Source organism: Buteo buteo, chromosome 16, assembly GCF_964188355.1.
Source record: "Buteo buteo chromosome 16, bButBut1.hap1.1, whole genome shotgun sequence".
In the NCBI taxonomy this organism is placed as follows: domain Eukaryota; kingdom Metazoa; phylum Chordata; class Aves; order Accipitriformes; family Accipitridae; genus Buteo; species Buteo buteo.
In genome coordinates, this window is record NC_134186.1 from 11,642,885 (window position 1) to 11,655,962 (window position 13,078).

The window sequence follows — 13,078 nt, forward strand, 5'->3', positions numbered from 1 at the left end:
CAAAAAAATTATCTCCTCAGATAAAAGGCCATAGGCTTACCAAAGCAGCATGTGTGCTTATATTCCCAATCATTCATTTGCTATTTTAGCCACCTTAACACTGCTTCTTAAATTAAAGAGCAACACTGGCTTTTTTCTTTAAGGGTTAGAATTACCTGAACCTCAGAAAAATCTAACTCTGGAAGTAAAGAAATGGAGGCTAGTTTGTGTAATCAGTGATGCCTACACAAGGTGTAGCCATCGCTGATTTGATGCTATAAACATTTCAGTTCCCCAGTAGGAGAATATTACCAGCTAAAAGGCAGAATTAGATAAACCAAATTGACTTGCTGCTCATTTTTTAAGCTACTGCAAGACTGACCCATGTGCATCTGATGCAGCAGCCTCTGTGTAGCACATTTGGGAACAGAAAACTGGGGAGAAAACCAGTGGTAGAATTTAAATATAGACAAAATACTCTATCTTGTCCTTTTTTCCTCTTCTTGACCATCTGCTTCTTACCGTTTCCTTCCCTTACACATGCAGTGCAGTTTCTAGATGCTATTTTGAGACTCCTAGAAGTAAGAGAAATTTTCTGTTGTTATAATTAGCAGTTGAGGTCCCATTGCAAGCTTAGCTCAGGGTATGCAAATATGTGTAAATGGAGAACTGCAGAATTTCAGAGTTAATTTTTTTTCCCCTTCAGCTCATCATAAGTCAGCTGAGCAGCATGGTCATGTCATTTGCCCTTATCATCTTGGGGGAGCTTCTGTCAGTTTTCCTAGCACTTGGGGTCAGCCAGGAGTTTGGTGTGAACATGAGTGTGAAGCCAGCCCTGCCGACTCACTCGCTTTCCAAGCAGGGGGTGTGGGGACTGCTCGCTGCTGCTCTCCTCCTCTCGGGGCACCGAGGTGTCCGATCGCATTTCATGCTGGAGCTCCAGATGACGAGAAATATCCTGGGGATGATAGATTTAGGGGAGAAGCTCTATTTACACAGGTGATGTTAAAGTCTGAGTAAAAGGTGTAAGTTTAGACACTAATTAACTTTGTATGTCTTTACCATAGATGGAGAATATTGGATTAACCCCAAGCCAGAGCCTTTTAGTTGTATTTGCTATTTCCATTAGCTATGTTAGATGGACTCAAGCAACTGCTTTGTTATTAATGGAGTGGCGCAGGGACTTTTAAGAGCTAGTCTAATATTTTAGTTCTTCTTCAGCTGCATTGTACTTCACAAGTAGGATGAGTTTCTGTCTTGACTAGGATAAAGATTGGCACCAGATAATGTCACACCTTTGCATTACGTTTGCAGAAGAGATGAAGCAGCCCTTAAAGAGAGTCAAAGGCCAGCACGACCTTTATCTGTGCTTAGGAAAAATAATCTGTGATCTGTTAAATGGGCCTATACCCACCTACTGTTGTGATGTGAGAGTGATACCTGGCTAATATTTGATGACACTTCATTGATTTTAAGTCAGGTTTTGGAGAAGATGGAAAATGACTGGAAACGCCGCAAAAGCCAGTGACACATAGTATGGTGTCGTGGTTTAACCCCAGCCAGCAACTAAGCACCACGCAGCCGCTCACTCGCTTCCCCCCCTGCCCCCACAGTGGGATGGGGGAGAAAATCAGGAAAAGAAGAAAAACTCATGAGTTGAGATAAGAACGGTTTAATAGAACAGAAAAGAAGAAACTAATAATGATAATGATAACACTAATAAAATGACAAGAGTAATGATAAAAGGATTGGAATGTACAAATGATGCTCAGGGCAATTGCTCACCACCTGCCAATTGACACCCAGTGAGTCCCCGAGCAGCAATTCCCCGCCCCCACTCCCCCAGTTTATACACTGGATGTGACGTCACATGGTATGGAATACACCATTGGCCAGTTTGGGTCAGGTGCCCTGGCTGTGTCCTGTGCCAACTTCTTGTGCCCCTCCAGCTTTCTCACTGGCTGGGCATGAGAAGCTGAAAAATCCTAGACTTTAGTCTAAACACTACTTAGCAACAACTGAAAACACCAGTGTTATCAACATTTTTCTCATACTGAACTCAAAACATAGCACTGTACCAGCTACTAGGAAGACAGTTAACTCTATCCCAGCTGAAACCAGGACATATGGGAATGTCAAGTCTCTCAACTCTCACTTACTAATGCAGTAAGACTGAATGATTCCAACTGAAAGCAGTAATGAGACTAAAATGAAACACTGTTAATGTGTTAAAACTGCATATGTTGTATATCTTCCCAGAAATAATTACTGCAGATTTCTTTGAGCGTTATTGATCAGCAGGAGTTTTTGCACATTCATAAAAAATATAGTCCAAACATAAACAGAGCTGTACTATATATCCAGCAGGCATAAAGCATGCATGACTTTGTCACAATCACAATGAATTAACTATTAAGGCTTTTAGAGAATAATAGCTGATGAACCAAATTTAGATACATGCCATTTTCATAATGGAGTTTCTGTTCATAAGTTTGCTCATATACATTACTGCCTTTTTACAGTTTATGAGCAAACTTATCACTTTTATGCTGGGGGAAAAAAAAAGATCAGGAGGCTAAAGAGATTTACTTCCAATGAAGTATTAAAAGAGCTAAATAGGCACAGCATGGCAGAGAGAGGGCTCAGATGGGACGTAAGTCAACAAATATTCGAGGAGTCTAAATACTGTGGGCAGAAAGGAAGCATGCAGGGTGCTGCAAAGGGTGGTAAGTAGGAGCAATGGTATGGAACTAATAAAAGGAGGAATTCAAACCAAGCGTCAGCAAAAACTTTTGGTACTGAGATGTAGAATCAGAATCCACTGTGATGGAAATTGATGGAAGCAAGCTGCCTTTTCCCTTTTGTTGTGAACTTCATGTGGCAGATCAATTTATTGACTGTAATTCCAGTTACTGTTACTGTCTGGGCACTGTCCTGTCATTTCTCATTCGTTGCTCTGTCTCTTTCTCTACAAATCTTCCAGGCTGCAGAAGAAGTCATTTCTAAGATGCAAGTACAATTCCCATTGCACTTTTTCTTCTGTTCTCCTCTCCTTACTCAGTTCCTTGGAAAAGAAAATCAAAGAAAATTTTAAAATACTAAGTGAGCCTTTCATAATGTTCCTACTCCCTATGAATATGTCAGATCAAAATGCCTTTGGGGAATTATGTTAAACTTCTTGTGAGAACTAGTGATACATTAAACACTTTTGCTTTCAAAAGTGGAAGAAAGTTTCAATTTTTTTATCTTTTTTGAATGCTGATAAAATCTGTACCATATCAGTTTTTATTCTGTGGAAGTCATGCACCAGTATGTAATAAAAAAGCTATTCTGGGAAACCTTTTAAAATGCTTGGGGATGATCTTCATATTGCTGTGCTTAGAAAGCCAGGGCCAACATTGGCAAGCATTGGTAGCTGAAAGCAGGTACAGGACCCCTATAAAGAGTGGGTGGTTCTCCAGTAGCTGGAGTTCTGTTTTCCAGTACCTCAGCAGGAATTCTTGCATTGATTTTGACTTTTCATAGGTGGCTTGATTTTTTCCAAAGTGTGGAATCTGCAGTAAATTTGGCAATAGTTTATAGCATTCAGGACCTCTGACAGCATTACCCCTTTTGGTACTTGACTTTATGCATCTAAGTTTGTTGATGCGTCTGTTTTAATTTGGTTAGGCATGGGCATGCTGCACTTCTGCAGGGAAGATAGAAGATTTTGACAATGCCAACCATAGTAATGAGGCATCTGCACTCAGTCTAGTAGATATTATTTCAATATAAATAATATAATTGATGATAAGAGAACAGGAAAATTACAAAGCATATTAAATTCAAGGAAAATTCTTCATTTTCAGGCAGCTTGGTAAAGTGTGGCTGCTATAAAATCCATTAAGTTCTTTTGACTTTGGTGGAGCTCTGTGAATGTGTAGGTAAAGGTTTGACTTCATTTATTCAAAAAAGAGAGATACTGTTTACACCTTCAGCATTAAAGATAAGATGCTATCCCTGTAGAGAAGGTTATGTGCAGAATGTGATGTGATTTTTTTGATAGTATTTCTGTTCATATCAAATTATAATCTAAAAATCAATTAAAAAAAATTCTTTTTGGCAGATGGTTTAGGCCTAAAGCACAGTAACACAATCTGATAATCCTCCTTTAACTGAAAAATAAAGGACCTTCTCCTATTGATCAGAACAAGCAGAGATCTTTCAAATGTGTGGAGAGCCTGCACTTTAATATGTGCCTTCGTCTTAGATCAGAATAAAAAGATAAATGTAATAATTGGCTAGCTTTGGGCCATACCAAGACCCACATGCCCTTACATTTCTTGACACCGAGAAAGAATAAGATAAGGCTACATTTGGAGTGCTTAGCCCAATTTGGGGCTCCCCAGTAGAAGAGACACGTACACACCAGAGGGGAAGGAGTCCGATGGAGGGCCACTGTGATTGATGATTATGGGGCACATGATGTGCAAGGACAGACTGAGAGAACTGGGTTTGTTCTGTCTTAAGAAATTAAAACAAGGAGGAGATTTTATTCATATCTTCAACTACCTTATGGTACAGTCTAAAGGAAATACAGCTTTTGGAAGGATTCACAGGGATTGGTCAAGAGGTAATAGGCAGAAGTTACAACAAGGGAAATTCCAATTAGAGATGCGGAATATTTTTGTTATCATGAAGATAGTCAAATATTGGGAAAAGGTGTCCAGTGAGGCTATGGACAGCTGTCTTGTCTTCATCCTTGGAGATGCTCAGAAGGTGACTGGGCACAGCTCTGCACAGCTTCATCTAGTTGACTGTGCTTTTAGCAAGGGGTTGGACCAGATAATCCCCAGAGGTCGTTGCCAACCTAATATGTTTCTGTGATTCTAAGAGACTCTGTCTTCTAGCAGTCAGAGCAGGACTGGTCTTGAAAATGAAAGTTATATATGTATATATTAGGACTAGGCAGACAAATTAAAATCCCTCCCAGGCTATGAAGTTAGAGTTCTCTTTGAAGACCAACAATTTTAATTTTAGCCCAATGAATTATCTGTAATTTCTTCTACCTGAGGTGCTTATTAATTAGGAAGTGAAGTGTAATACTGAAATTAAAGCTGATCAGTGAGGACTTGGTAATCCAGCCTAACTAAAAGGCAGAATGCTTGACTGTATCAAACTTGCAGTTGATGTTACACAGGAAAGATTGCCTGTAAATCTTTGGGGTTTTTCGTTGGTGTCGTGGTTCCAGCCCAGCCGGTAACAAAGAACCACGCGGCCGCTCGCTCGCTCCTCCCGCCCCCCTCCGGTGGGATGGGGGGAAGACGGAGGAGAGGAAAGAAAAAAAACCTGGAACCTCGAGGGTTGAGATAAAGGCAGTTTACTGGGACAACACAAAGGAATTACAACAACAACAACGGTACTAATGAACAAGTATACAACAAGAGTGATGCACAGTGCAACTGCTCACCACCCGGGACCCGACGCTCCGCCACTTCCCCCACCGAAAGAAGAGACCACCCCCCGGCCCGCTCCCCATTTATATACTGAGCATGATGTCACATGGTATGGAATAGCTCCTTGGCTAGCTCAGGTCAGCTGCCCCGGCTATGCCCCCCACCTCCCAGGTTCCTGTAAAAATTAACTCTATCCCAGCTGAACCCAGGACAGTTGGTTGGTTGGTTGGTTGGTTTTTTCCCCTCTTCATCCTGGGAGCTGCTGCAGACCAAGAGCTTGCTGGAGCACTTTCACAGGAGCAACCTGCCTGCTCATGTGTTTTACTTCATATTGTCTCTGTCAGAAAAGCAGCTAACTGTCCCGCTTGCAGATAGATTAACAGTGTAGGCACTTTGTGATGGAACACAGCACAGGCTGACTGTTGAAATTATTTGTCCAGTTTCTCAGGTAGGTAATGCTAATTTGTAGGCTGTTTGGTCTAAACAAATTATTTGCTAAGCCATGAACTTTAAAACTAGTTTGGAATGTGTCACTGGCTGGCTCTTGGGTCTTCCTACTACTTTCTTGCTGTTTGTTGAAGATGATTTGAATAATACTTTGCAAGAAACTTCTGTCTCCTGTCACTAGCTAAGTTGAGAAGAGGGTCTGTCACACTGAGATCTGACTGTCTCCTTCTGAGACAGAGTCCCATAAAACTAAAAGCATTACTTCAGTGATCAGTCTAAACACAGCATTCTTGATTTTGCCATCAGTTATATTACGTTTTGACTCATAGCAAAATGTTAGGAGACTAAAAAGATGATCACAGATTGGTTTTCATTGTACTTAGTCATTTTTGTCTTTGGGAGACTGTGAGAAGGTCAGCTATTTCTGACACGGAGAGACGGGCAATTTGAGCAACATCATAGAATGATGGAAAAGATTTGGGAAGGAGAGGCAGTGGGGAAGCAAAAGACCCAATCCTGTGTATTAGTGTGTGATGTTCAGTCATCATGCAGAGAAGCAAGTGTCTATAACATCTGAAAAAACAGAGGATCTTATTTGTTTGGGAAGAAAATATAATTAACTTGTTGCTCTGTGCCTTTGTGAGCTGTGATGGAGACATGCTTTAGATGATGTACATAGGGAGCAGTTCTTGATTCTCCCACGGATATTAACAGGCTGGATGAAGGGAATTGTAACTAGTGGGTCAAAAGCCTAGCATGGCTCCAGTGGGGACGGAGTTGCAAGTTGGGGCCTCTTCTTCTCTAATACATTTTTCTCTCTCTGACATCAGGAGGGCGATGCACAGCTATGAGGTAGGCTTGATAGCAATTGCATACTTCCTTTTCTATACTCCTTTAATGGGAACCTGTGGGAAAGTCATGGCTTTGTAGAATATGAAGGTAACTGCTGAGAAACTGGCCTTAGTTTTCTTAAGGGTTGGAAATCAGCAGTGGTCGCTAGACAGAAAGGTGTCACCTTACCTCCCTTCTCATTAAAATTTCTGTGACGTTATTTCAGGTGTAATTTATTAAAAGCTGTGCAGTGGGTACATCTCCAGTGAACCTCTACTAGGTTGCATCCCACTATTTAACAAGTAGTGTGGTAAAGCATCTCTCTGTACAAGGCCAGATTTATCTTTTGTTTTTATGGAGTTTTACATGAATGCTTTGCTTTGGGATTGTTGTTTCTCCATGCATAAATCTTTATTATGCCAACAGCCTGCAGCCCCAGTGAACCAAAGCAAAACACATTTATATTCTTCTCTGTATTTATCACCACAGTGAGAGAACTCATTTGAAAAGAAGCTGTGAGAGTTTCCAGCAGGTGTGGTGGGGGTTTAGAGACTGTGAGCCTTTAGTGGGCTTATGTTTCTCCCTTTTAAATTTGAATGGGATATGCCAAGCTGATTCTGGCCCCAGATTGGGCATCATTCCCTTTGGGATGATACTGAGAATGGAACTGAAAGTGAACTTTTGTTGGAAGGTGCTATGGGAATAGAGAAGCAAGTTGTGCATGCGTCCATGCATGCACTTTACTCTTGTGGATTAGAAGATGTGCTGAAGTGTACAGGCTATGCTTTGCAGCCAGCTCAGTCTGAAGCCTCGATTTTTACTTTCTGATGTGTTGGTTTGGGTTCAGGTAGGGTTCTTCTTTAGAGGTGGGATGATAAATGTGCTGACGTGTAAGTGCTTGTAGCTTTTACCAGGTGGTGAATTTGAACCTTCCACCTTGCGGTTGACCTCACGTGATTTACCTTTACAATAAAAGATATAGTGCATGTCTCTACTGTCTGCACACAGTGGGATTACTAATACATATTAGTTATCTGTAATATAACAGTGTACTTTTTGTCAATGAACGCAAATAGTAAGAAAGATAAAACTAGAGATTTTATTTAAAAACAAAAATATTTTTCTGTGGAGAAAAAGCATAATCATACTTATCTAAGTTTTGACTTTCTGAACAGTGTACATTAATTTTGGTTCACTGTATGACTTCCTAAATCTGCAGTGCATGAAACCAAATTCCCACCAGTAATAGCTTGGAGGAACCCCTTAGCCTGTGTAGGGAAAGACTTAGACATGGTACATAACCATCACTGAGAGGACTTTTATTCTGAGATGTCCTAAATTTTGAGTGCTTGACTTCACAATTTTAGAATCTTTTACAATGGCAACATCATGCCTATTTCTCTAGTGTGAACTGAAAAAGGCAGGATCGCAACCATGGTCTCGCCAGGAGGTCCACCCCACAGCCTTGTGCTGCTGGACACAGTGGCACAGCTGGCAACAGCAGCTGCCTGCTCCAGTCCTAAGATGGGGAGGTTTAGCAGAGCTGTATGACTTGGTGTTGCAGGGGAAAACACTCTTGAGTCATGAAATTTCACTTAATTTATTGCCAGTTAAGATAAACTTTTAATTACTGATTCTGGTATTGAGAAATAATGACAATTACACACTTGACAAAACACCTCAACTTCCCTCCAGACACCTTTCCTCCCCCCTTGCCAGCCTCCAGTTCACGCCCTGCACATTGTACTCAGTCGTGGGGTTCTGTGCGGGGAACATAGCTCCTCTTAGTTATCCATGTGCGCAGGCATCCCCTGCCACTGCACAGGCCTTGCGTTTTTCTCTGGTGTCTCCTGCCCTGATCGGCTACTGCCAGTAGGTCCAGTTTCTCTAAAACTGGTAGGCAGATCGTATCCTAAGCCAAACCATTCCCCATCTGTTGTTCTTCCTCAGGTTCCCCTTTTTCCTGCAAAGTCATTCCCTGGCTTCATCTGTACTGTCTCAATGCTGGTGAGTGCAGAGAAGGGAGGAAAATCTTTCCTGAGAGCACAGGAAAAACAGATCCCCGAATTTTACTCCAGTTCCTGGCTGTTCCTGCTGTTCCAGGTCATGTCCTGTGAAGCAGGACTGGAGACCATTGGCTCTGAGGGATGTCAGGAAGGCATTTGCGGACATGTGTGGACACCACAGGAGCGGGGAAGGTGCTCTGTGGGATGGTTTGTGAGTTGTCTGGTCATGCATGAGCTGTGGGAAGGACGTGAGTGGGCTTTTAGTGGTTGCAGTTTTTGAAGGTTTTAGCTGCTGAGTCCTCTCATCTCTACTGGATGTGTGAAATGCAGTTTTTTGAAGGCTAATAACTTTCAAAAAAGTACCCCACAGCCAAATAAAATATAGCAAAGTGTCTGTGCCTCTTTGCAAAGAGTGATACACTTTGTCCTGTTTCAGTTAATGCTATGCAGCAGGCTAGAATTGTAAACATAAAAAATAAGCAAGCTGCACCAAGGCTGGTTTGCAAAGCCATACAGAAGGTCAGCATTGGATGGTAATGATATGGAAATCAGCTTGGATCATGAGCGTGAATGAGTTCTGTGACTCAAAACTGGGCAGTAATAGGATCTAGTATTAGGGTCAGGCAGGTGTGAAGATACTAATGATGAAGATTTAAAAGTAAACTTTAATTTAAGACTTGCAGGGCAAAATGCAATGAGTTCTGTAGACAGTGTAATTGTACTAGTGGAGAAAGGTATTTTTCCCTTCTTGACCTTTGTCCTCCATTCAATCATGGAAATCCATAGGTTCAAAGGTTTGGTTTTGACTTACCAGGCAGTGAAGAAGCTCTGATAAGGCTTTGTAGCTATTAAACTTTCATAGGTTTGCAGCCTTGTCATTGAAGCTAAAGAGATGGTAACTGTTTTTTTCACTTGGGGATGGGATTTCAATTAAGTTAGTGTTGCTCAGTATTAGAATTCCAGCCTTGCAGGCTGCTAAGTGTATGGAGTTTGTGTTATAGGGAGCAGGACCTTTGCCTGAGCCTAAAAAGTTTCCAAAATTACTCTCTCTTCTTTACCCATCTTTGCAAAACTCAGTTTCATTTAGTGCTCTGATAGCGCTTGTTCTAAAGTCCATGCAACCGATGTGTTGGTGCTGATGCAGATCTGTGTTGCAGACCCATCCAGCATCTCAACAAAAAGCAGGAGATACGTTTTTTCAGAAGTGTTTGGCATTGCCAACAGTTCCTCTCACTGAAGTCGATCAGAGCTGAGGGCTTTAGAGAATCTACCTGAAACCCCTGTGTTAAAAGTTTTTTATCCACTCCTTTGAGCTTTGCCCACTGGGCTTTAGACAGTTCCGTGGCTTATGAGGAGAAAAAGAGATGGACTGACTTTGTTTTGATGTCTTCAGTACAAATCAGCCCCTTCCAGTTGAAACCCATGGGTGATTTTTGTAGCTACCCGAAACTGCTTATAAAGCTAACTTGGTAGACAAGATTTTTGGTGTGCTTTCGCTTCTCCCACAATTCCCCTTGAAAGGAGCTATGACTTTATGGTTTATGGACCAGGCTGCCTTCTGTTGCAATGGGAAGTCTAAGCTGTGGATTTCGCTGGTATCTTGTTAATTGGAAAGATCTGATGGGGGAAAAAAATAAAGAAAACCTAGCCTGGGAAGAGTCCTCAAGGTTACTGTCAAATAGAGCACTGGCCTGCTGGGGAGACAGATCTTGGAGGGTTTTTATGCTGTTACTACTGAAATCAGTGATATAAATGAGCACACGTATGCCCAGATACTGTTGTGTTTCCTGATTAGTCCTCTACCTGCTTTTTCAGTTGCTGCATGTCGCATGCCTTCTGCTCTGCTGTAACACAGCAGCTTTGCATCTTGCTGCCTGTATGACTTCCACTCCCCATTCTGCATGATCTGCTGAATGTACTTACTGTGATTCCAGAAAAAGCTGAAATAGATGTTGATGGTTTTTGCTTTTTGTTTTTTCCCCTGTCCCTTCTTCTCTTGACAGTTTTTTATCATGCTGTTAATTATATTTCTGTTGGAGCTCGCTGTTGTGATTCTGTTCTTTGTCTACACCGACAAGGTAAGTCAGATTCTTCATTTTTCTTTCCCCTTCAGCAAATTTTTATGCCCCTTTTCCCTATAAATAAATCATGAAGCACTTGGCTTGGTATGCACGTCATGCTTCTGTCTTCCTTGAGACACCCCTCTCAGAAGGAGCTCTCTCAGAATGCATAAACAGCCTTGCAGGACTGGGCTCACTTGCTTGCTCATGTGTACAACTCAAGGTCACAGATATTGCCAAGTGCATCTGCCATTTAAAGAAAAATCAAACACCAAAAACCCTCACAAAAAAAGCAAAGAAGCCAATGATCCTTACTAGGAACATGTAGGAAGAGACACCCATCAGAATGAATAGCATTTTTAAAAAATGTTTACAATTTAAGAACCACATTAATGTTGTTACAAAGGAGGTGTCCTTAGCACAGGCAAAGGCACACAATCTGTTATCTTTCTAAGTTGCTCCTTGCAGCATATGTGTGCTTAGAATCTAGTAGAAAGCCAAGGTAAATGTATAAAGGTTTAATAAACAAAACTTTTGGGGTTGGTTTCAAATTTTACTTATGTTTTACCTTTGTTCCTGTGCTCCCTTGGTATTTCTGTTGTAAGAGCATGATTGCCTATTTGAATTACCTTTATCCTTAAAATAATTTCTCTAAAAAAAAATCTTACATGAATAAACCCCCCAAAAGGGCATAATTGTGCATAACCTGTGTATTCAATAAAAATTGTCAGATAAAGTCTCTTACAACTGACGACTAAGGGAGCTTGAAAATCACAGGGTAAGTGACAAAATTTTGCCATGAATTAACAGTCATCAGGTAAATGACCAATAAACAGCTTCCTCTGGAATGGAAAGACAAAATAGGAAAAAATAAATTCAAATTAAAAATAACTACAAAAAATGTCAAAATAAAATGAAGATTAACAGCAGCCCTAGTTATATGCAGTATGGTTAGCAATAACCTGGATGAGGAGTGGATAAGATGTCAACATTACTTTCTAGAAAGGCTCCAAATTTAATTAATGAACACTGTGAGTGATTGTCAGGTGCACTTCTGAAGGACTGAAAAGAGCTCAGTTGCTGGATGGCATGCTGTAGCTGGAACATGGAATTAACTTGCAAGGTAATTAAAGCAGAAGGGGCAATTTAAAATTACTTGTATGCATTATTGGATTCTGAATTACTTGCAACCTCTTGGGAGAAAGATCTACACGTCATACATGACAGCTTACTACAGGCATCTACTTAATATGCAGTGGGCCTCCAAAACCTAAATACAACACTTGGCTATATTTAGGAAGGGAATCAGTTAGAAAATATTACCATGTCATTGTATAAATTGACGGACTCACTTCACTGAATTTAATGTTGAGTTTTGGTTACAGAAATGATTAGAAGCACTAGAAAGGTGGGAGAGAACAGTCATGAAGAGGGGTTATGGAAACTACCCTGATTCAGTTTGGGAAGGGAAAGAGATCTTCTGCTTAAGAGATCTTAAGAAGAGAAATGATAGCAGTTTCTAAAATACTGATATACTAAAGACCTGTCCTGAACACACAAGAAATACTTGAAAATATTAAGGAGTAGGTTTAAAAGAAATGTTTCTTATGCTCCACATCATCATCTTGTAGAATTCCCTGTTGTTGGCTGCTGCTGAGACTGATAGTTCAATAAATGTGTGGGTACGGAGGGAAGAAGAAAACCAAAGAAATGTTTTTATTCATAAAACAGTCAGCACTGTTATATTGACAAGTGTGTCACAGAATGTTGGTCCTCGCTTTTCAGAGGTAAAAATAGTGGAAAAGTGTCAGGAGGGATTTCCTCCCTCCTTCAGCCTGTTGGTTTGCAGTGTTTTTTATTTGTTCTTAGTATAGAGATCAGGAAATTTAACTTTCCTCTGAGTACTGTAGGTTGATGCAGGAGGTACACTACAGTTGCCTGTAAGATCAAAGCAGAGTCTAAAATAGGGGCTCCAGTTCAAGTGCAGTTAGCTACTGAGTTAAGAAATTGTTGTAGTCTGTGTATTGTGACTGATCAACTTTGAAGCTCTTAATGTTCCTGTATGACTTTAAATCCATAGTCTTATACTAAGGAAATCAATAGTTTGTGTTACAATTACAGTCCCACCTACAGAATAAATAAAACAGCAGCAGCCTAAACCTAGTATTTTCATACAGCATGCTTAGAATTTGTGTGCCAGCTTTCCTGATGTGTAGGACAGTATTGCCACGTGTACTGGTATGGGGAAGTAGCTAACCCAGACAAGTCCAACACAGTCATTCAGTTAAGGCAGTTCCGTGGAAAATCAATGAAGGAACCA

At 40.8% G+C, this 13,078-nt stretch overlaps 1 protein-coding gene across 16 annotated transcripts in view; it reads left to right on the plus strand.

The window, feature by feature from the left end:
• TSPAN4 (tetraspanin 4) overlaps positions 1-13,078 on the plus strand; it is a 470,616-nt gene that overhangs the window by 397,728 nt on the left and 59,810 nt on the right. For 15 of the 16 annotated variants that reach the window (XR_012653138.1, XR_012653137.1, XM_075047863.1 and 12 more), the window contains one exon: positions 10,702-10,776. The exons of the other annotated variant lie outside the window; for it this stretch is intronic. Coding sequence is in view for 13 of the 15 variants with exons in the window: in XM_075047863.1 (XP_074903964.1) it covers positions 10,702-10,776 (75 nt within the window). In the remaining 2 variants the exon portion in view is untranslated. The remainder of the gene's footprint in view (positions 1-10,701; positions 10,777-13,078) is intronic. 16 annotated transcript variants of the gene reach the window in all.